Raw genomic sequence first — 24,585 nt, 5'->3', positions numbered from 1 at the left:
TGGGTAGACCGAATAACTGATGAAGAGGTACTAAACAGAATTGGGGAGAAAAATGGTGGCACAACTCCGCTAAGAGGAGTCTGTTGATAGGACACATTCTGTGGCATGGAAAAATCTTCAGTTTGGTCATGGAGGGAAGTGTGGGGTGGTAGGCCAAAGGACAAATACATTAAGCAGGTTCAGATGGGTGTAGGTTGTGGTAGTTGTGCAGAAATGAGGAGGCTTGCACAGGATAGACTAGCATGAAGACCACAAGAAAACAAGAAGAGTGGGACGGCGTTAGTGGAGGACCTTGCCGTGAGCGACAAATCAAAACGAATTAAATGCGCTGAAGTGTAATTAATGGGCCAGCTAGGATGATAGTAGTGAAAACTTTTTGGATATGCTGAGTCTATAATGGTGTTAGTAGTTAGCTTTAGGACAACAACTGGCATGTAAAAGAAGGCAGTACAGCAGTGGAAAGTGTAAGTGATGTCAAATAGCTGTTGGTTAAATAATTTTACAAGGAAAGAAAGACAGTCACTAATATTCTTTCTTTCTATCAAATAAAACATGTAGGGACGAAAACAATTATACTGATATGGAAATTGCATTATTAACTGTCAAAACTGTTATAGGAATAATAATAAGAATGATAATAATAATAATAAACACCAGGTATTACAGCAAGCATATTATTAAAGAACCCAATACCACAACAGATAAATGCAGACTTTGCAAACAACAAATAAAAACAGATCACATCACAAGCGGATGTACAATACTACCAAATACAGAATACCCCAGAAGACATGACAATGTAGCAAAAATAATACATCAGCAACTTGCCATACAACATAAACTAATAAAACAACACGTTCCCACATACAAGTATGCACCACAAAATGTACTGGAGAATGATGATTACAAGCTATACTGGAACAGAACCAATATAACAGGTAAAACAACACCACATAACAAACCTGACATCATATTCACCAATAAAAAGAAGAAATTAACACAACTAATCGAAATATCCATACCCAATACAACAAATATACAGAAGAAAACAGGAGAAAAAATTGAAAAATACATTCAACTGGCTGAGGAAGTCAAGGACATGTGGCATCAGGATAAAGTTGACGTTATACCAATCATACTATCAACTACAGGAGTCATACCACACAGTATCCACCAGTACATCAACGCAATACAGCTACATCCAAACGTATATATACAACTACAGAAATCTGTAATTATTGATCATGTTCAATTACCTGAAAGTTCCTAAATGCAATGTAACATATACCGTACAGCTAAAAGGAAGTCACACTTGATCAAGGTCCGCGTCACTTTCCATTTTTAACCATACATAATGTCTGAGAAAGGAAAGAAATAATAATAATAATAATAATAATGTTGCTAACAGATAGGCTAGACACATCTGTAAATATAAACCAAAGAGCAAAAGATAAATCAAGCAGTAGTCAGGATCCTCATATCAAAACTGGCAGTAAGGCATATGTCTCGAAGTGAATTGGTGAGGATTGTGGTGTTGTTCTATATGACCAGATGTGCAATGTATTTTATCTATCGGTTCACCATATTTTGCAGGATGATGGCATAATCTATATTATCCTGTGTCTTCCAAGTACAGAAAACAATAACAATAATTCAATGTGTTTATTGTGTTAGCAATTAGAGTGCATGTGACTGTCATTGAACTGTATTCATCATACAGTGGCAAATATTACGTTGTAATTTCTCCTTTCACAACTCTTCTCATTACACAGGTATAAAACACTATAGTACTTAAAGGCTATTAATTATTGCAATATATTTGATATATTACACAAGTGACGAGCATTTGGTGAGGCTGTTCCTTTCTAACTAGAGGTTTTCTTTGTAGGTAATATCTTTAATTTTTCAAGGCTTTGGTTTATCACATACTATTTTGCATTGTGAAGGCTAGTCATGTTACATGATGATGATCTAATAAACCAAAATCTGGTTTGTAATAAACCTACATTGATGAGCCGAAACGTTATGTCCATCACCCACTACAAGATAGAATCCCAACTGGTGTCATTGAAGTATTTAAGTGGAGCAGAGACATACAGAGGCTCATTCTAATCATGATATAGACTGCAAGTGGGAAAATTCACTGGTACAGGTGACTTTGAGAAAGACCAGGTCCCTTTGGTCTGGTGTCTGGGAATGTTCATCTCAAAAATAGTGAAGGTAGTCAGCTGTTTGCATGCTACTGTCATGAGCATCGATAGAAAGTGCCTAAAGAACAGTTGAACCACAAGTGAAATGCTGTTGGATGTCCATGCACTGTCACCGAATGGAGAGGTCAGAGGCTTGCCCACACTGCCGAATGTAGGGTTAAGTGTTCCCATAGTGACCTGATGACATCATAAATTACAACTGCAGTGAACACACCGGGGTGACAGTCATGTCCAGAAGAGCTCGAATCCCGCCAAATGCATGCCCAAAATGTGCACCATGCCATGGACACAAGGCAGTGGGGACAGTTTTAGGGTATGGGAAAAATTCACTGTGGCTTCCAGGGACCTGTGGCAGTAATTGAAGGAACCGTGAGGGCTGTGAACTATGTGAATATTATAGCGGGCCACATGCATCACACTCCAGCACAAATTTTCACTTGTCACCATTGAATTTATTTCTTTACCTTATTGTGGCTAATGTCGGAATTTCTGTTTTTGTCATATGTATACACTGATGGGGAAAAAAAATCACAGCATCAAGAAGGAGTTGAGTGACATAAACAAAAATTGGATAGACATGTTTCTACATCTGAAAGATGATGTCTTTTCAAATTTCATGCCACTGGCGCTAAAGTGCCACTATGAGAATGCAAATCAGGTTTGCTTTAAATACACTATGTAACAACCGTGAGTCTTAGTTACATTTGAAATTGGATGTTGTGACCTGAAGTTGGACAAGAATGGCTTTAAGGTGATACAGACGCCATTAACAACACCTCACTGAGGTCGTGTGATTGGGCTACAAGAAGCTTGATGTCCCTTCTCCAATATTGCAGAAAGACTTGGCAGGAATGAAGTCACTGTACATGACTGCTGGCAGCAGGATCACAAGAATGTATGGTTGCAAGAAGAACACGCTCCGGATGGCCACATGGTTGCCATTCATGAACAGCATTGCAAGGGGTGTTTTCCAACAGGATAACACTCGCCCACATACTACTGCTGTAACCCAGCATGCTCTACAGTGTGTTGACATATTGCATTGGCCTACTCAATCACCAGCTTTGTCCCAATTTGAGCACATATGGGACATCATTGGACAATAACTCCAGCGTCATCCCCAAACAGCTTTAACCGTCTCTGTATTGACCATGCAAGTACAACAGTCATGGAACTCCATGCCACAAACTGATATCTGACACCTGTACAACACAGTGCATGCACATTTGCATGCTTTCATTCAACATTTTGTTATTATGTAGCAGCATTTCACATTTATAGTGGGTTATTTCACACTTACATTAATCTGTGGTCTTGCAATGTTAATCACCTATGTGTCACCAAGGCAGATGTTCTCCCAAAATTTCATTACTCTACATTAAATATTTTTGGGTGTTGCAATTTTTTTTCCATCAGTGTAAATGGCTGCAGGATCAAAAACAAATGGTGTCTGTTCTTTCAGTCATATCCGCAAAAACAGACACCACACATGTAAATATATGCACCTCGAAGGCAATTATTGCTCATTCAGTACAGATGTGCCATCTGTCTGACCTCTTGTGGGAATCGGTGTGTGGCTGTGAGCAATGAGGGTAATGGACAGGGGTTGCTACATACATAATGTGCAACAAGTTTGGAATTTGTGTCAGTGTGAAGTGCACTCAGGTAGCCGAAGTTGTTATGGCAACCACTTGCATAAAACAAGAAGTTTGGGATCGACTCCCGGTCCGACAAATTTTCACTTATTGCCATTGAATTATTTCAATGCTTAATTGTGGCTGTGGTCAGAGTATCAATTAAATAGTGTGTATGTATGGCTTGGGACCACGAATGGTGGCTGTTCTTTCAGGCATCTCCACCCGCCATTCCATTTCATATCCCTATGAAGTGTTACACTGAGGTGTTTATATGAGCTGACCAGTTCCAACAGTGACTCATTGATATTGTAGTCATAGGGTACTACGTTTTTTCATTTTGTGAAGTGCACAATTTTACATTTCCGAACATTTAAAGCAAGTTGCCATCCTTTGCACCACTTAGAAATCTTATCCAGATCTGACTGAATAATTATGCAGCTTTTTTCAGAAAGTACTCCGTTTTAGATCACTGCATCATCTGCAAAAAGTCTGAGTTTGCTATTAATATTGTCTGGAAGGTCATGAACAGCGAGAGTTCCAACACACTTTCCTGGGGCACACCTGAAGTTACTTCTACATGTAACGATGATTCTCCATCCGAGATAACATGCTGCATCATCTGTGCCAAAAAGTCCTCAATCCAGTGACAAATTTCAATTGATACCCCCATATTTGACAATAAGCCTATGTGTGATGCTGAGTCAAATGCTTTTCAGAAATCAATAAATACTGCATCTACCTGCCTGCATTGATCCAAAACTTTCACTGTGTCATAATAGAAAAGCGTGAGTTGGGTTTCACATGATTGATGTTTTCGGAATCCAAGCAGGCTGGCATTCTGTTCGAGATACGTTATTATGTTTGAGGTCAGAATATGTTCTAAGTTAATATGTTCTAAGTTAAAAGAGGGGCTAATTCAGTTGCAAATTCAATATAGAAAGTGATAGGGATTCCACCTGGCCCCGGAGCTTTGTTCAATTTTAACAATTTCAGCTGTTTTGAGAAACAGCACTGATACTTATTTCGCTCATCTTTTCATTGGTATGATGATTAAATTGGGATGATTTTCATGGATTTCCCTTTGTAAAAGGAACATTTGAAAATTGAGTTAAGCATTTTACTTTTCCATTGCTAATTTCCTCGGGTTTTGTAAAATGGCATTTGACTACACGACATATACCGTATTTACTCAAATCTAAGCCGCACTTTTTTTCCGGTTTTTGTAATCGAAAAAACCACCTGCAGCTTAGAATAGTCCAAAGTAAGGGGAAGTTCTAAAAAATGTTGGTAGGTGTCACCACAACTAAGTTCTGCCGTCGAATATATGTAGCACTACACAGTCATGCTTTGCAGGGACAAAGATAAATACTGGCAGCAAGACCTCTGCGTCAGTAAATAAATTAAAAGAAAAGGTAGAAGAATGCAAACATTATGCCATGTATTCTTTTGTGTTGGCTGCTATCTCGTTTAAATCCTGTATGCCTCATAAACTGCAAAACTAGAGTGAGACAACAGCAAATGCGCTAGAATATACATATCATGTCATGTTTATATTCGTATTATTCTTATGCTGAATAGAAATGAAGCACGGCAACTGACTAGGTTTTTAAATCTAAGATGACTCTAATTTCTGTGCAGAATGTAATGTACTAAAGAAGTGTCTGCAAAGATTTTCAAACTGAGAAAAATTTTTGCTAAGCTCTCGTTCAGAACATCTATCATACGCAGTCTATTATTTGGTTCTTGTTGATCATTATCGAAAAAAGCAGCAGTGTAAGTAACAACAAAAAGCAGTCTCTTGCCATTGTTTTGCTTATGAGGCAATTCCTCTCTTTTTTTTATTGTAAGCTGCGGTAGCGCCCACAAAAGCAAGCCATGCCGCGAGCGGCGACAGGTCGTAAACACTCATTATCAGAATGTGACAAACAATGCATGACACAGTAAAATAATGCATTTTCAGCTTAGAGTGACGTAAACACCTATAACAAAGAGAATGGCACTTATCAGATCAAAGCAAAATAAACAATTGATTCAAACCAGACGAAGCACATGAATAAGGAAGGGTACCAGTATAAACATGGATTGAGTGCCTGATACATAGCAATGGCTACCTGGTAAAGCTTAACGGCTAAGCTTACGACTTGAACCAAACTACTGTACTATACCTTCACCCTTCTTCTTCTTCTGTAGTGGTCAATCCAAGGATTGGTTTGCAACAGCTACAATGGCAGCTTGTCTCCATTCTGTGCGTCTTTCAGCTTTTCTCTTCATTTCTTTATAGGTGTTACATCCCACATCTTTCACGATTTGATCCATGTACCTCAGTTGTGGTCTTCCTCTTGGTCTGTTTCCCTCGACATATCCCTCTATGATTGTGTTCAGGAGTCCTTTATGTCTTAATAGATGGCCTGTAAATTGCACTCTTCTTTTAACAATGAAACTCCAGAAGCTTCTCTTCTCACCTGCTCTTTCCAGAACCACTTCGTTTGTGACCTTGTCGATCCATTTTATTTTGAGCATGCGTCTATAGCACCACATTTCAAAAGAATTTAGCTTGTGCTGTTCCTCTGTCCCGAGAGTCCATGTTTCACACCCATAGCATGCCACACTCCGCACATGTGATTTCAAAAATCTTTTCCTGGTTTCAAGGCTGATGCTCTTAGATGTTAATATGTTTTTCTTCTTGTTAAAAGCAGCCTTTGCTTGAGCTATTCTACTTCTCACTTCTGCCTTGCTCCTTCCATCCCTGGTAATATTACTGCCCAGATAAGTAAATTTATCAACTTGTTCAAGCAGTTCATTGGCTACATGAACTTGGACTTTCACTTGATCTTCTTTGTCGCATGCCATTGCTTTTGTTTTTGCTTTATTAATTCTCATATTATATTCTTCACCCATAACTTTATCCATTCTATTCAGTAGGACTACAAGACCTTCTTCACTTTCAGCCAGGACAGATATATCATCGGCATATCTTATCATATCTATTCGCTGGCCATGAATTACTACACCTGTCTGTGAATTTTCCCTTACTTTTTTCAGCGCCTCTTCAATGTATACATTAAAGATAACAGGGGCTAGTGCGCAACCTTGCCGGACACCTTTCCGTATCTGCACCTCTTCTTGTTTTGTCCGTCCACGGATAACTGCTGTCTCGTTTTTGTACAGGTTCCATATCATTTTTCTATCTTTACGGTCTATTCCTACTTTTTTGAGTACCTCAAACATCTTATCCCATTTAACATTATCAAAGGCTTTCTCTACATCTACGAAAGCTATGTATGTTTTCAGGTTCTTATCTAGTCGTTTCTCTATTATTAGTTTTAGAGCAAATATTGCTTCTCTGGTTCCTCTATCTTTCCGGAATCCAAACTGGTCTTCGGAGTGTGTAGCTTCGACTTTTTGTTCTATGCGTTTTAGGATAATTGAGGTTAATATTTTAGAGGCGTGAGTAACTAGGCTGAGTGTCCTATAATTTTCACATCTTTTAGCATTTGCCTTCTTTGGAATGGGGACCATAATGTTTTTCTCAAAGTCTGTAGGAATTTTACCCTGCTCGTACATGTTGAAAACAAGATTATACAACTCCTGATTCAGTTTTGCTCCTCCAGATTTCAGAAGTTCGGCTGGATTTTGTCGTTACCAGGCATTTGTTGTTTTTCAATTTTTTCAGAGCTAGTTCAAACTCTACCTTTAATATAGGTTCACTTATGTTGTGTGCATCTACTTCTGTTTCTTCTTCCATGATGTTTTCAGACAGGTCTGGTCCGCTGTACAGTTTTCTTATATATTGTTTCCATCTTCTTGCAACTTCATCATCATCATCCAACATATTGCCATTTTCATCCATCACAGCCCTACATTTGTTTCTTCTGTCTCCAAAGCAATGTCTCGCACATTTATAGGCCTTGTCGATATTTCCCTTGCTCATGTTGTCCTCAACTGAAATGCAGAGATCATCAAGGTATTTTTCTCTTGCTTGTTTTGCCTCTCTGTTGATTCTGTTTTTCAGACTCTTGTATTTCTCTTGGTCTTCCTTCTTCACAGAATTTTTTATTTCCTTCTTTCTTCCATCATATTTAGTAGGTCATTAGTGATCCATTCCTTCCTTTTCTCTGTCCTTTCTTTTCCTATTACTTCTTCTGCTGCTTCTAAAATACCAGTTTTTATTTTTTCCCAGCTGCTTTGGATGTCATTGCAGCCCTGTGTATTTGTTTTCTTGTCTGTTTCTAGTTGATAGTGCTTCAGTGTATTTTCGTTTTTCAGGTTTGTCAAATCCCATTTACATGTACTTCTTCTTTTAATGTTCTTGAATTTTAGTTCAGTCGTCATCATAACAAGTATGTGGTCACTTTCCACACCACAGCCTGGATATGATCTGCTGTCCTTAACTTGGTTTTTAAATCTTTGCTTCACTAATATGAAGTCAATTTGGTATCTGTTAATGTCACCAGGCATTTTCCAAGTATATCTTCTTCTTGGATGATGATTAAAGAAGGTATTTGTAATGCAAAGTTTATTTCTTTGGCAGAATTCTACAAGTTTATCCCCCCTTTCATTTCTTAATCCTAATCCAAAATTCCCTGCCACATCCTCTTCTTTACCTTCCCCAACAATGGCATTCATATCTCCCATGATGACAAGGTTTTCAGCTCCTTTAATTCTGCCAATTACTTCTTTAAGGTGGTCATACATCATGTCGATTTCATCATCCTCGTGCCTCGTAGTTGGCATGTATACTTGGATTATGATTGTGTCTCTTGGTTTAGTTTCCAATCGGACATAAATTATCCTCTCACTATGTTGAACAAATCCTTTTACTCTTAACCCCATCTCTTTATTGAGGATAATTCCCACTCCTGCAATCCCGGGACTGTCTTGTGCTGTTCCAGTGTGTATGATTCTGTAATCCCCTGACCAAAAGTCGCCAGCGTTTGGCCATCTCATTTCTGAGACTCCCAGTACATCAATATCCATTCATTTCATTTCCATTTTCAAGTTTTCCAGTTTACCACATTTAAGAAGTGAGTTGGCATTCCATGTTGCTATCCTTCTTACATTAATGCTTTTGGATTTTGGTATCTCTTTAGTTGTGCCCGCCCGGAGATCCGAATGGGGGACTATTTTACCTCCGGAGAATTTAACTAAAGAGCTTTCCATCATAAGCTGTTATTACTTGGGATACCCGCCCGGGTCTTTAATGGAGTGGTTTCCCGTTGCCTTCTCCATTCTGTGCCGTTGACCACCTTATGGCTCCTCCGCCTTTAGGAGCAGTTTCCCACCCCAAGGGCAAGAGAGTGCCCTTCCTTCTAGCCGCTCATCCGCCCTCCTACAAGGCCGTTGGCACTTGATAGAAGGTAGTTTCCTTATCCCGGGAGATATTCGGCTCAGTAGAAGTATAGGTTGGAAATGGAAGACCCCTAGCCCTCGAAACCTAATAGCGTCAGGGTCGGAAAAGAACAAGAGTTGGCCGAGGGTGGCCAAATAGGATAGATAAAAGTGAGGAGCCTGGCATAAGTAAGTGGAAGCAATGCCAGTACTCAGCTCGGGACCCCGTGGTCGCCAGCCACGTACTCACTAGGTGTGAGTCCCTTCACCCATTCGACCTAAATTGTTTCTCATGTTACAATGGACCAACTTTGTTTCGATTTGGAGGTGCGGTCTAAGACTTTTCTCTCCCCTTGAATTTCGAGTCTCAAATTTCAGGTGCGGCTTAGATTCGGTAAATTGTTTTTCCTCGATTTCGAGTCTCATTTTTCAGGTGCGGCTTAGATTCGAGTGCAGCTTAGATTCAAGTAAATATGGTAAGTGATAATGTGGTAAACTTGAAGACATTTGCAAAAAAAAAAACTAGGGCCGGGGGTAAAGAAACATAAACTACCTCGTTACAGCCTCCGTGACCTGGCCTCCGACTGTCCACAGGACTGCAAGTACTGCGGAGTGCGTGCGGGGGCGTGCGTGCGCTGCTGCCACGAGGGCTGCAGTGCCGCGTTCCACGCCACCTGCGGCCTGCTGGCGGGCGCCCGCTTCGGGCTGCGCGTGCCGCCAGACTGCCGCAGCGTGCTGGAGGCGCGCTGCCGGAGGCACGCCCGCAAGGTACTCGAGCTGCCGCACAGGCGCGCCTCCCGCGAGGGCTCCTCCTGAGCCCGGCCGCCGCGGACCCGCTCCCCGGGAATGCGACCGCGTCCGGGCGGTGGTGCCTGTCCGATACTCTGACGCTCCTTTACAATTTGCGCACTCGCCGACTGGCGTCGTGCGAGACTTTTTTCTCCCATTATGTTGTAGCTTTCACAGAGTCCATTACGTAGAAACTAATTGCGCACTGACTGCTCTACTACCAGTTTTATGAGATAATTTTTTTTGAGTAAGTACTGTTTTTATATTAAGTGAACAAAAGCATATCAAAAGCTATTATATTATCACACAATATTCTGTACCTTAATCTACTTTCCTGCATAATTTTCACCAATATTAAGGCACTTTTTGTAACGAACAGTTCATTTCCCAATTCCATTTCGATAAAAAATCGCCCAATCAGTTTGCCAATCACTGTCGAATGGCAATTATGACATTATTGTCATCACTAGGCATTCTGTTAAAATTTCTAAATCTGTTGTACGCATAGACAGTGCAAACTACTGAGAGTACTCCACATTGTATCATTTATTAATGTTTCTTTCCCTCCATTTCACTTATTGAATGCGGGAAAAATGATTGCTTAAATGCCTTTGCAAACTGTATAATTAGTGTAATCCTGTCATCCTACAGGATGTGGAGGTGGCAGTATGTTCCTAGAGTCTTTATTTTCCACTGTTTCGTGAAATTTCACAAATAACTCATCTCTAAACTGCATGAAAAACACTAGATAAGGACAAAATCATCAGGTAGCCATTTTCTTGAATTTTTGTGTTAACTTTCTGTGTTGAATCAGATATGGCAGCTGCCTTTTGCCCATTTCACTGTGCACTGTGAACATTAGTATGCTGTGTCACTGTAAACCATTTTCTTACCCTTTTATCTATTTCTCCAGAAACTTCCGTAATTTGTTGAAAAATTTCTACTTTCACATTTTTTGTACACAGGGAGCACATCACTTCACTTATTTCACTATCATTAGGGTGTTTAATTAATTGAATCATTTTAATTAAGCACAAACTTACACAAACAGAGAAGATAGATTCTATTACAGCGTCTGTGTGTAGCCACCCTTCTGTCGATCACGGACTGTGTCACTGCAATAGCAGTATTTAAGAATGGTACTTACTCAAAAAAAAGAAACCATGGCTTGTGCATTTGTCATACATTCGAGGGAATTTTTATGCTTTTATGTTTGGCATCTGGAAGAGGAGAAAATATGAAGTGGTATATTTTCCTCGGTTGGTAATGTTACAATGTTGCATCAATACCAAAGACTTTCTAGACATATGAAGCTAATACATACCCCAGTATAAGTTAGTCCCTGACAAGTTAGCAAACGACCCACATTTTGTATAATGTAGTGAATTTGTGGATGCAGCTCACTGCTTGAAGATACCCATATTATTAACAATAAGGGAGACCTTGTAATATGAAGTGACAGTCAGTGTTTTTTATTACGTTTGCACTCAAGATCACGTACAGCGACCGCCCTACCCTTCACAGCCTCGAGGCGTCAGTGCAGTGTGTGTTAACTCTATCTGAAACCGTGCTTTGAGAGCGACGGGCACAATTTGCAGACTGTTATGTGAAACAGTAGTGCTATGGGCTTGGTAGTGGCTGAGATGTGGCTGCAAGTATGAGCATGACACTCTAGATACTGGCTGTATCATGTAGTACTCTGTATTCTATGTCTTTTTTTGGTTTTGAGGTTTACCAGTTGCTTTTCTTGTTGGAGCCCCACACTACATTCCATTACAGGTACTATATTTTGTTTTTTTCTGTTCTGTCACCTCACTTGTACAGTAGCCCCTACAAGTAGCTCATAAGTGATGGTCAGTTTTTTAACAGAATGTGTATTTTTTGGATTGTTCATTTTCTTTTGAGCATTACTTGACCTACTGTGTCCAGGTTTTGTGTAGATTTGACACTGAACAGCTGCATTCTAGTGAGGCATTACTAAAAATTTCATCGGAAGTTATTATTTCTGTGAAGACACATCATTCTTTTTCTCTTATCAGGTGATATTACATAAGAGGTGTATTTTTATATTGTGTTAGTGCCTAAAATTGACAGAAATTAAATGTTTCTGTGTGAAAGTGAAACTGAAACTCACAGAGAGGGTGGTACATGTAGAGTGGTGCTACCCAGTACTACATTTAGTTAGTCCATATGCTACCAATTTTTAAGAAGTAGAAAGCTGATATTTTGGATATGGTACAATACTTTCAAGGACAGATCTTAAGATTTATGTAAAGCATTCAATTGGTGCCAGTAACCAAAGTGCAGCATTTCTTTAGATCCATCATTTGAAACAGTACACACTGATATTCATGTTAACACACTGTCTCTTATAATGTATTGTGTGTGTTAGTATATTCATACATGCATGCATGTTTGGATGGTCATAAATGGTAGTGTTTTTCAGTTGGGGGGGGGGGGGGGTCTTTGAACTTACTGTCTTATTTGTGGTATACAGTTGGTATCCCTGTTCAGCATGGCAATGAGAAATTGGGTTGTTACCAAAAGTTGACAGTGATGAAATGAGAGTTGCGTATATGAGTGGAATTCTAGTAATAATTTTCTCCATTTTCATAGATGTACATTTCAGAGCTGTTTATCGTTAATCAGTATGAAGAAGAAGTCCATGCTAGAAAACACAGGAACCATACATAATTTATTAGTGTAATTTTCAAGATTTGTGTGATACATATAAAGAGTTTTTATCAGAATAAGAAATATCACTTGATAATACATGTAAATAAGCGGATTCATAACAAGTCACTGCCTGACATCTTGGCCATAAATGTAGTATCTTATTGTACAAATACAATACACATTTAAGTAATTTGTATTAAGATTCAGTACTTGAAATGAACGTTTTCTTTCTTTTCTATCCCATGTCCATTTTTTAGAGTTATTTGTAAATTTGTTAACTTCATGTCCATTATAATCAGTGACAGAAGGATTCTGTGCTGCATTTTTAAGTAATGTGCTATTTCATTTTCATTTATGTCTTCCTCCATATCATTGCACTTAGAATATACTGATTCTTTTAATATTAGATACTATTTTAATAAATACCAAACTTAGAAATATGCAAAAACCTATGTGGATATTGATCTCAGAGAAAGTCTTTATATTTTGCAGAATAATTGTTGGAGAGTTTGTGTTATATTTGAAAGTTCTTGGTTCAGGTAATTTAGTGTGTTTGTAACAGGGGATGATGTCTGGTGTAACTGAGTAGTTGTGATTCTTACCTAGCGGAATGGCCATTAAAAGTAGAGCTAATTAAAGAGAACAAAATAAAGTCAATATTTTGTATTGTATATAATATGTAGTGATTGACTATCTCAGAATAGATTATATTTGTAAGGGATGAGACATGTTCATAAATTAAATATTCCAGCTGTGAAAAAATGAGTGTGAATGTGATAACTTTATCATTATTTTAGCCACAATGATGTCAATTGTGACGTGTGGTGGTAGATTAAATCAATTGAAAAAAATACAACAACCGACTGGTTGCTCTTTTTCTCCAGTTGTATACCATGTTTTTGTTTGCATTATATTTTATTTGACATTTCTTTGCAAATATTAGTCTGTTATTACAATTGCAAGCACACCAGGAACTTGTAATTATTAAATGATGCTGTGCGTGATGATACTTTGTAAAGTACTCTCTCGGTTTCTGTAAGTTTATTTTTGCTTTGTGACATTTCACTTTGTGACATTTCTGTCTTATAAAGTTTTTTCATTTGTTTTGCCATCTCAGTTTCATATTTATTTTTATTGTTGACTAGTTTTGACCGAAATTGATCATCTTCTGATCTGCATAGCTGCATAAACAACTTGTCATACCTGTATGAAATTACATATTAAAATACTGTGGATTACAGCTTCAGACCACAGTATTGTGATGTATAGTCCCATATATACATGACGAATTGCTCATGCAACTACGTAGACCTGAAGATGATTGAAGTTGATTGAAACTACTTATACCATGTAAATAAATGTGCAGTTGATATGACAAAATAAATGATAAATTTTAAATATCAACACAGTAGTACAATCTGTTGCAACGAATATTGGTAATAGTGAATTTTTATCCTCACTGTGATGTCAACTCTCAAAGTGCAGTAGCTTAAGGTTGTGTGCCAGATACATCTAGAAATACTTACAAAATGCGAAAGAAGTGGCCAGAAGAGCAAGTGACATAGATATTCCTCCCAGCTATTCTGTACGCTTCCCCCAACAATGGAGTTCCTCATCAAAATGTTATAAGTTAAAATTTTCAGGCAAACAATATATCTGATTTTGCTCCCACCCACTGGCCTTTATGAAATAACAGTACTGTAATAAACACGAATATTCCTCTGCTATGCACGAGTGATCAGTGTGGGTGGTGCGTGCACGAATGGAGTACAGTGTTGAGTTCACAGAAATCGATTTCATAGTATGTGTCTGACTAGAGACTGGGACAGTGGCTGTGCATTTGTGGGCTGAGAACAAAGTTTCTCATTAGCAGAAGTTACTGGAAGAAATGGAAGTGTGAGAGGAGAAGCCAAAGACTGAAGTGCTGCAACTCTCCATATGAGACTGTCTGAATAACCACTGAAATGTACATCTATTTGAATCTGCTCGCTGCCATCAAGAACTGCTCTCCCTTAACACTTCCCTCCATCACTAAATTATCAATTCCTTGATGCCTCTAATTTTCAGCATTCTTCGTAGCACCACGTTTCAAAAGAGTCTATTTTCTTCCTGCCTGAAATGTTTGCAGTCCACATTTCAGTTCCTCCAGATAAATACTGTGAGAAAAGCATACATAACACTTAAATTTATATTCAGATTAAATAAATTTCTCTTTTTCAGGAATGGTTTCTTGGTGTTGTTAATCTAAATTTTATATCGTCTCTACTTCAGTCATCGTCAGTTATTTTGCTGCCAAAATAATAAAACTCGTCTACCACTTTTAATGTCTCATATTCTCACCATGACCTGATTTAACTCGACTACATTCCATTATCCTCATTTACATTATAACCTCTTTTCTAGACACTGTCCACACTATTCAACTGTGCTTACAAGTTCTTTGCTATTTCTGACAGAACTTTGGCAAATCTCAAAAGTGTTTATTTTTCTCCATGAACTTAAATTCCCTCTGCAAGTTTCTTCTCAGTTTCCTGTAAGCTTGCTGAATGGACTGTTTGAATGATGTCATGGGCAGGTTACACCTCTGTTTCACTCCCTTTTATGTCCTTCATCTCTTGTAACAGCAGTCTGTTTTGTGTACAAGTTGTAGATGATTTTCTTTTTGGCCCTTGTTTAATCTTGCTTCCTAAATTGGAGAATTTCTTTGCTTTGTCTGCTACTATGCCAGCCTCAATTTTAATGATTTTCAATTTCTACTCTGTAGCTGTGAAAACAAATTTGTTTTGAGCAGGGCTGAAATAACATAAATTTAAAAACAAATGTCAGACTTTAGTAGGATAAAGGGACATATAAGAATCAGAAAAAGAAATGTGTATACGAACTCTATATTATTACTTTTTCCTTCTGCTAGTGTAGGCATTTTTTTTAAAATAATAGAAGGTAGAAATTCAACATTTTCAAATTAATGGGCCTTTTGATATTACTCCAAATTAATCCTAATTTAGTTGCTGGTAAGTAGTTTTTTTATGTTCTTTTAGAATAATTGTTAATATTAATCTGAAATGACGATATTGTTACTGCTGTGTATCACATAATGGTTAATACAGTGTTGTGAATTTTTTTTACATGTAGATATTATTCATATGCAACTCAAGAAGTAGTTGGAACTAAAGCTGAAACTGCAAACTGTATATCACTAGATGAACAGGTTGTACTTAAAAACTTATCAAGACAGTAACATTTAAATAGCTACACAACTAAGAGCTATTGCCAAAATTAAAGAGTAGACCAAAGAAGCATGTGTGCTTGGCTTCAGTTTCTCCTTTTTGTGTGATTTAATGAGCATTTTGATTTCATTGATAGTGAGAAACAGGAGCTTCTCTCTCAGTTGTGAACATTGATTTTTATTTGCAAAAGTATTTTTGTCACTGATTACAATTTGTGGGGCTAATTTCATCATGTATGACATCCTGTTAATTAATAGCTTCTTTTATTTTGGTCCATTGCGCTAAATAATGTTATAGCAAATGCTTGTTTTTTGCCAAACAATAAGCAAAATATGTACACCTACTGTATTTCAGATCCCTTTACGATATTTAAATATAATCATTAAAAGCCAAGTAAAGAGTGAGCGACACCCAGTAGTCAAACCATATCTACTCACATTCCTTTAATTTTGTAGAACAATAATGAAGTGATACTTAAAAATATCAGTTGGAAATGCAGCAGGACATTTATTTTCAGAGTTAAAAAGAAAGTAACTTACTTTTGTCCGTTTGTACTCATTCAAGATTCAGTGTTTCCTTCTTCATGTATCAGCAAGTGAGGTGGTACAGTGCTTGACATGGGGTTGTACTTTGGAGCAGTAGGGTAGAAAATCCCATCCAGCCACATATGTTATGCACCATTTCCAAAAATGATTTAAATCAAATGACATAATGGATTCTCAGAAAGGGTATAGCCAATTCCTTTCTGTAATTCTTTGGTTTAGTTAGTGGCCTGTTTTTATCATTCTTGTTTTCTTATAGATTTATTTTATGTTTCCTCAATACTGACCTCCCCTTATTAGGAAGACAATCTTTTTTACTAGTAGATTTTTTTTTAATATAGTACAGCAGTATCCCAATTTGTAAGTTATATCTGTTTTAATTTCTACAGACTTGACACTCTCAATTAGATATTCTCACTGCAGAACATGTATGACCTATGAATTAGAAGAAAGAGAAAAGAACTGGTCCTTTCATTGTATTAAATACTTAACATAAAATGTTGTGAGCATATACACAGAGCAACATGTGAGGTTATAATACTTAACCCTTTTGCCACTACGAATGTGCCTTTTGCATACTGTGCTGAGGTGGCACTTGTCGCGATTGTACTGCTCAGCAAATGCTGGTGCGTGTGCTGAAAGATGGCTTGCCAGCCGATGTGAAATACTTATCGTCGATTTTTTGAAAAATAATAGGTGACAAATTTGATGTTTGAACATCTTACAGTGTGATATCTTCACTCTATAAAGAACTTAATTTCTTTTCTTTATCTGTCATACCTAGTGTGCTGGATCAAATTAAGTTAAACACATTGTGAAATTTTAGAGAGTTCACAGAGGTAGAAACGCATTCTGTAAATTTTGCATACAGTTGATTTTAGCTCGCACATTGCAGTTACTGAAATGTAGATAAGATATTGAAATTTTATTTAAAATTGAGACTACAATGGTATTTCATTTGTTTCTTGAGTTAATGCATTTTGTATCTGAAGGATGGTCGGGTGCCACATACCCTGTACTGACGTGCGGACTTGCTGACTGCTGTGAAATACTGGTCGCCCATTCTTATGAAAACTATTAGGTGAAAAAAATTCACTAGTGCACATTTTGCAGTTTGATATCTTTGCTTGTTAAAGGACCAAATTTCGTTTCGTTATATGCCACAGTTACTATGCTACATCAAATTTAGTAAAACTGTGCAAAATTTAAAAATTTTGCAGAGGTAAAAACATATTGCATAAACTTTGCATGTGGTTGACTTTAGCTCATACATTTCAGTCAATGAAATATAGATAAGGTGTTGAAATTTTGTGTAAAATTGAGAGCGGAAGGACAGCTCATTTTATTTTCAAGTTATTGTGTCTTACGTCCGAAGAACAGTCATGTGCGACACACACATTCACATCCTTGCGCATCACATATCATGTGTTCATAATCACGGACGTATCTTATTGACGATTCAAGAGATGAGGTCTTTTTGCAAACATTCGTATGCAATGAGCCACGTACGTCGTACAAGAAATACTCGAAACTTTTATTTGCTGAGATATGGGAGTAACTCAGCCACAGCAGTAAGAGGTCAGTGGCTCACACATTCGGACGCCCGTAGCACTGTAGGAAAATCCGAGCAGCATGTGTATACATGTCCACAAGACCTGAGGAACCAGGTAACAGGATATGTATAAACACCCGTAGCAGCATAATGGTTTGTACCTACAAGGGAACCTCACAGACTGATGCTCTTCTATTTTCTTCACACTTAAACATTAGTACCCGGACATCAGCTTCCCGAAGCAGTATTTCTCAAAAAAACTTGCAAATCATTGCCGAAGATTTCTGAGTGCTGCTAAATACCAAAAATTTCTAATTTTTAGATTGTCTCCATAGCCGAACGGTTAATGTCGATTCCTTAAGTGCAGAAGGCTCCGGGTTCAGTTCCCGGTACCTCCTCAGATATTTTAGGTAGGGAAGTCTGGAATGGATCCACTGAGCCTTGTGAGGACAGATGAGAAGTTCCACCACTGGGATTCACCTACTGGCTGTAACAGCGGGAGGGATTGGCAACATGTTGGTCACACATCGTTCCTCGTACTGCAGCAGTCTGACAGTCGGATCGGGCCTAAGGCCTAATTCATAGAGTGGTGTTTTGTTTTTACATTTACATTTGTAGTTTATTTATGAATTTGTTGGTAACTGAGCACATAGTGTAATACGGTTTTAATCTTAAAGTTGCCAGATTGAATCTCGCCAGTGGTAATTTTTTACTTTGGTTTGTTTCATGTTTATTAAAAAATGGAAATGCTATTTAACAAATCTTGAATTGTGTTTTTTAATAAAAGAAACGTGTTTTTACTTTTAATTACTGGTCAATCAAAAATAAATTAAAAATTGTACATGTCACTAAAATTTTAGAAATAAAACAGTATTTGATTTTCTGTTCCATGTTTCAAATGTTTGTACCAGACTTTAATTTATTGCAAATACTTTCATTTTTGTGCTAATAATAACTAAATCTAAAACATGTTGTTTTTATTAAATAAATAATAATTTGATATTTGTTGACTAACATTTCCACTTGTTAGTATATATGGAATTAAAAATGAAGTAAATGTAAATTTTTTACAACTAGTGAGATCTGAGCTGGCAGCTTCACATTTAGATTCCCATTACTCTATATGCTCAGCTACTTAGAAATTCTTCAATATTCTGCGAATGTTTTATGCTTAAGAGTACTCAGGAATCTTTTATGATGGTTTTTCCAGTTTTATGGGGGAATTAGGACACACTGCTTTAGGAAATTGATGTCTGGCCACTGCCCTCCAAATCCTGTAAGGATAAAGGAAATCAGAGTGTGTTTCTCCATAATGTCCCCTCATTAGTGCAGAACAGGAGGTAAATGTGGCCACACACCCATGACAAATCAAAATAGTATCAGACAAATTCTTTTTGTGTTGTTAGCTGAGTAACAGCTTTGTCCAGAAGTAATCTTCCATCATGTTTCATGCCAATCATATTTGCCTGAAGATGACAAGTTAGAAACTTATGTAATGATTATTTTGACACTTGCTGAAAATTGAGAAGTGAAACTCGTCAAGAGAGCCTGCATTTATCGTCATCGTCATCATCATGTTCTTCTTCTTCTTCATCTTGTACAGTTTGCAGCCCTTGGCTGGGTCTGTTCACAATATAAGCCTCTCCATTTTTCCCCACCTTCCCAGCATGTATCTTTTTTCATTCTGTCTCTGTCTTTTCGTTTCTTGTTCATTTCTTCACTCCAATGATATTCCTGTAAGTCTCTCGCCTCCTATTGCAATTTCATGAGCCTATATTGATATCATGGCAACTCTTATTCTTGTAAAATGTCAGTTTCTTGCCTCTTATGTGGCCTCTTTGTTTGTTATTTCACTCACCATCTCATTCCTTATTCCATCATTTTCATCAGTTCTTCTTCATCTCGTGGCATTACTACACTGTGTGCCTCTTAACCTCTTCGGCATTTCCTCCATTCTGCTCTCTCCCCCAGGGCAGTTCTCTGACACTGTGAGGTTTTACATCTTCTTCCACACCATATATCCACCACTTTTGTGGTCTTCCTCTCTGTATTCTTCCAGTTGGCCTTCATTTGAAGACAATTTCAGTTCTTCATCAAGTATCCATCCTGAGGTCATGTCAAGCCAGGCTATTCCCTTACCTTTCACTATTCTTCCGATGTCAGGTCCTCGTGTGAAGCAATCCAGCTCAGTGTTCATTCTAGCTCTCCAGAAACTATTGCTTTCCTGAGCTGCCCCGTAAATCTTGTGCAGACCCCTGCGTTCAAATATCATGAGCTGTTGATCGTCAATACTCATTAGTGTCCATATTGCACATTTGTAGGTGACAACTGGCGTGACCGTGACCTTATAAATTTGCAGTTTCAGCTGTCTATTTAATAACCTAGAGACCTACAATTTCTGAAACATGTGGAAGCATCTATTACCACTTAGGAAACAAAGTTTTATTTCAGTTGACATCATATTGTCCCATTAATATTAGATCCCAGTTAGTCAAAGTTCTGCACCCATTCAAAATTGAAAGCTACTGGTGATAATTTATCCAAGTTATTATTTTCCTACCTTGTGAAATTCATTAATAGCAGGGCCTCCGTGTGGTATGGCTTCTTTCAGCTCACTTATTTTTCCCTCTAGTGGAACTATTCTTTTACTAATAATTGATACATCATCAGCATATGTGCATATCTGGACTGACTTTGTACCTACATACCCAGGTATTTGAAGCTTTCGAATGGCTGCTTCAAGAGGCAGAATAGAAAGCATTATGGAGAGAGCATCTTCTTGCCTGACTTCTTTAATAACACTAAACCCTTTTTCGAGTTCTCCATCCACTCGCACTACAGCCCAGGAACCGGCCAGTGTTGCATGCATAAGTGAAATGTACTTTGAGTAGTAGCAAATCATGTAGCATGTGTGGCGTATCGAGACTATTGAAGGCCTGCATGGAGTCTACATGAGGTCTACATGAAGCTTGTGAAGCTCGTACACCTTTTTGTGTATTTGCCTCAAGATGAATATCTGATCTGTTGTTGATCTTTTAGGCCGAAATTCACACTGATATCCCCACATTTTTTTATTCCTATCCAAATTTCATTTCACAAGCCTGTAACCCACTCGTCTGCCTTTTTTTTATTGTGTACTTTTCTGTGACATGCACAGTTCTCGTAGCATAATGTGCCCGGCGTAATATTTGTCTGCTCCAGACTGGGGCTTCATCGCTCTGCAGAAATCTGTGTCTGCATCTACTCTTTCACTGATCCCCTTATCATTGCTCCCACTGCCTTCCGTTGTGCTCCTCAGCTACTTAAAACTTTTCACTTTCTGTAGTACTTGCCTTGTAATTGCTATACCTGTTGCTACAGTCGTCTTTTTCAATATTGTCACCAGTCTTTGCGTAAACAAAGCCTCTCATATAAAATAAAATGATGGTGAAGAACTGTGAAATATCTAGCAGGGTGACACATTGAAGTCCCTTTATACAACTTAGAGACATTTGTCATGCATAAAAACTAGTCAGATTTCATAGCGGTAGTGCCGAGAATCTCAGATCGCATTGCGCTGTTAAAACGTTTTTGATCTCTCAATGAGGTACCACATTTCCTTTGTGCGAGCGTGTCAACTATTGGTATGTCGAATAACATTTTTTAGCTGCGGCACACTGAAAATGGGAACCCTCGGCTTCTTATTTCTCTTGCTTCACTGTCCTCTGTAGAGGACATTATTATAGTGAGCCCGGCAATAGATCCCTGTGTTTGCTGAAGTTATATCTGACATCTCTCTGAACTAAATTGATGCATTTACAAGCATAGGCATCCTCTTCGTTGGAATACAGTAGAATCAGCAACAAAAATCTTAGTGCTCCTGTAATGCATCCTGTGTCTTATGTGTGGATGGGGCTTTGTAGCTTAACAGTTGTTGAGATTGCCTGGCAACATTTGATTTTACCAATTACTCTAGCCGTCTCCAGTACAACTGTTCCTCATATCTGTCCTTAATACTGTTAAAGGTGTGCTTCAGACTACCACAGCTGTTACGTGTATTTCTTTAAGCCGTGACCTGCTTCATTCTGTACAGAGTAGCAGAAATGTGCTGGTGTCACCATTTAAAAACCTTTATTGCCTGACAAGATTACTGAGCATTTAAATCTTGGCGCCATGCCACATCTCCCAGGTTGACACTTAACGATCTTTGTACAGAATGAAACTGTTCCTGGCTTAATAAATAAATGTAACAGTGGTGGTGATGGTTTTCTTAACATTCTTATCTTTAATATGGTAGTGTGACAAATTTCACTAATATGTCATTTTCTGCTTTGGGATAATCCCTTTAGGAAATAGTTAAATATCTTTTATAGCTCACTGCAGCCTGGAGGATATCCGTACCTGTACCATCTGACTCCCAAAGTTATTTCACATTTAGATGTTGACCTTTCTTTATGTCCATCAAAAATAAAACAACAAATAGTACCCAGCTTTACATCTCTTGTACGTAAGTAGTTTGTTCTTGTACGAGGGTAATCCCAAAAGTGAGGTCTCCTATTTTTTTTATAAGTACATAAACCTGTTTATTTCTACAATGGTTTACATCGGTTTACAGCTTGAACATTTAGCTACTTTTCTACATAATCACCATTTCTGTCGATGCATTTTTGTAGATGCTGTGGCAGTTTTTGTATGCCCATGTCGTACCAGCTCGCCGCCATGCTGTTCAGAAAGTTATGAACCTCTTCTTTCACCTCGTCATCAGAGCTGAATCGCTTTCCTGCCAAATGTTCTTTTAACCAAGGGAACAGGTGATAGTCACTGGTTTGCCAAGTCAGAACTATAGGGTGGGTGGGTGATTACGTTCCACTGGAACTGTTGCAGGAGAGCAACAGTTTGCCGAGCGATGTGTGGGTGAACATTGTCACGGAGAATGTGTACGCCCTTGCTCAACATTCCTCTTCTCTGGTTCTGCATTGCCCGTTTGAGTTTTTTTCAAGAGTTTCACAGTATCTGTCAGCGTTAATTGTGGTTCCAGTGATTCAGCTCCAATGATGAGGTGAAAGAAGAGATTCATAACTTTCTGAACAGCATGGCTGCGAGCTGGTAGGACATGGGCATACAAAAACTGCCACAGCGTGTACAAAAATCCGCCGACAGAAATGGTGATTATGTCGAAAAATAGCTAAATGTTCAAGCTGTAAACTGATGTAAACCATTGTAGAAATAAACAGGTCTATGTACTTATAAAAAAATAGGGGACCTTACTTTTGGGATTACCCTTGTACATATGTAGTTTGATTTATTTGTTAGTATGGGAAATTATCATATCTGTCATATCAGTTTCAAAAAGCTTGAAAAATGTGTCCCTTTCATGAGATGTATTACCTGAATAACTTGTGAGACTGGGCGGAATTTCTGTAATATTTTTTTGCTTATTTTTTTTTTTTAATTTGGTTTAGAGACCGGTTTTTTACTCCATTTTGAAAGTTTGTCTTTTCCTAAGAAAGCCTCAATTTCTGAACTTCTTTATTCCTCATTCCCACTTTCATCTTCCTGTTCATAGTCGATAAATTGGAAATGGCACACACGATTAAAATTGTTCGAAAGAAACAAGTATAACACGAATGGATGCACAGTATACGGAGTGCCCTCTACTGTTTTCTTTGCGAAATTACAAATTACTGGGGGCTCTGAGTGGAGGAGGGGAGGGTGGGGGGGAGTATAGTCAGATAAACAAATACCTAGTGCTGCCATGCTGGAATGCTCTGCATTATACTTCAGTACTACAAAATTGCACAGAAGGGTATTCAGAACCCTGGCGTGCCCACACAAAAGTTGAGGAACTGTTAGGAGCACCACCCTGCTCGAGACATGAGATACTCAGTACTGCTCATTCCGACAATAAAGCCTTAAAAAGATCATCAACTGCGATGATTTTAACTGACTTCACTGATCACACAAAGGCCACAGAATCAGTCTGTTTGAATAGCTGGCAATACATGAAAATAGCTTAGAATGGGAATAAAGTATTTTCAAAGTTACTGGTAAACTGTGTTAGAAAACGTTTACTTCATCAGTAATAATCAAGATACAAACATTTGTGAACTTTGTGATCCATCTAAAGTTTAGGAAATACCTTGCCTGTCCGTATATTTCCGTTGGAGTTTTACCTGGTGTGATTGTTGCAGGAGTGTTTGAGGGGATACTATTCTAAGCATGCAGAATGTGTATCATAATTTTCTGTTAATTGACTGAATGAGCAGTGTGTGTCAACTCAAATGCAGAAAATGTGCCATATATTGTGTAATTTTTCGGTTTGTGTCTTAGCATTAGAGAGAGAGAGAACTAGAATGAAATCTGATCATATCATTGTGACAGTACACGTTATTTATGATTTCGAAATGAATGTCGCACAGCATTGTTCCTTAGCTTTGTTTTTGAGCCTCTGTTATAATTGACAAGCTTCAACACTTGCAAATGTATATCATCAAGTCAGAGTGTGTGTAGTGTAACTAAATAAAATTTTGTGTGAGTATTGGATGATGGTCTGTATCCTGTATTAGAATCAGTCTCTTGTTTCTTTTAAATGCCTATGCAGTATCATTACATTTAAGTTACAGAGCTTCCTTATTTCTAGTTATT

General features: G+C 38.0%; 1 protein-coding gene across 7 annotated transcripts in view; it reads left to right on the top strand.

Moving 5' to 3' along the window:
* LOC124718871 (lysine-specific demethylase 4C-like) overlaps nt 1-24,585 on the top strand; it is a 380,259-nt gene that overhangs the window by 230,094 nt on the left and 125,580 nt on the right. For all 7 annotated transcript variants that reach the window (XR_007005926.1, XM_047244505.1, XM_047244509.1 and 4 more), the window contains one exon: nt 9,770-9,943. Coding sequence is in view for 6 of the 7 variants with exons in the window: in XM_047244505.1 (XP_047100461.1) it covers nt 9,770-9,943 (174 nt within the window). In the remaining variant the exon portion in view is untranslated. The remainder of the gene's footprint in view (nt 1-9,769; nt 9,944-24,585) is intronic.

Source organism: Schistocerca piceifrons, chromosome 10, assembly GCF_021461385.2.
Source record: "Schistocerca piceifrons isolate TAMUIC-IGC-003096 chromosome 10, iqSchPice1.1, whole genome shotgun sequence".
Lineage (NCBI taxonomy): Eukaryota > Metazoa > Arthropoda > Insecta > Orthoptera > Acrididae > Schistocerca > Schistocerca piceifrons.
This window is presented reverse-complemented; position numbering and strand designations above follow the sequence as displayed.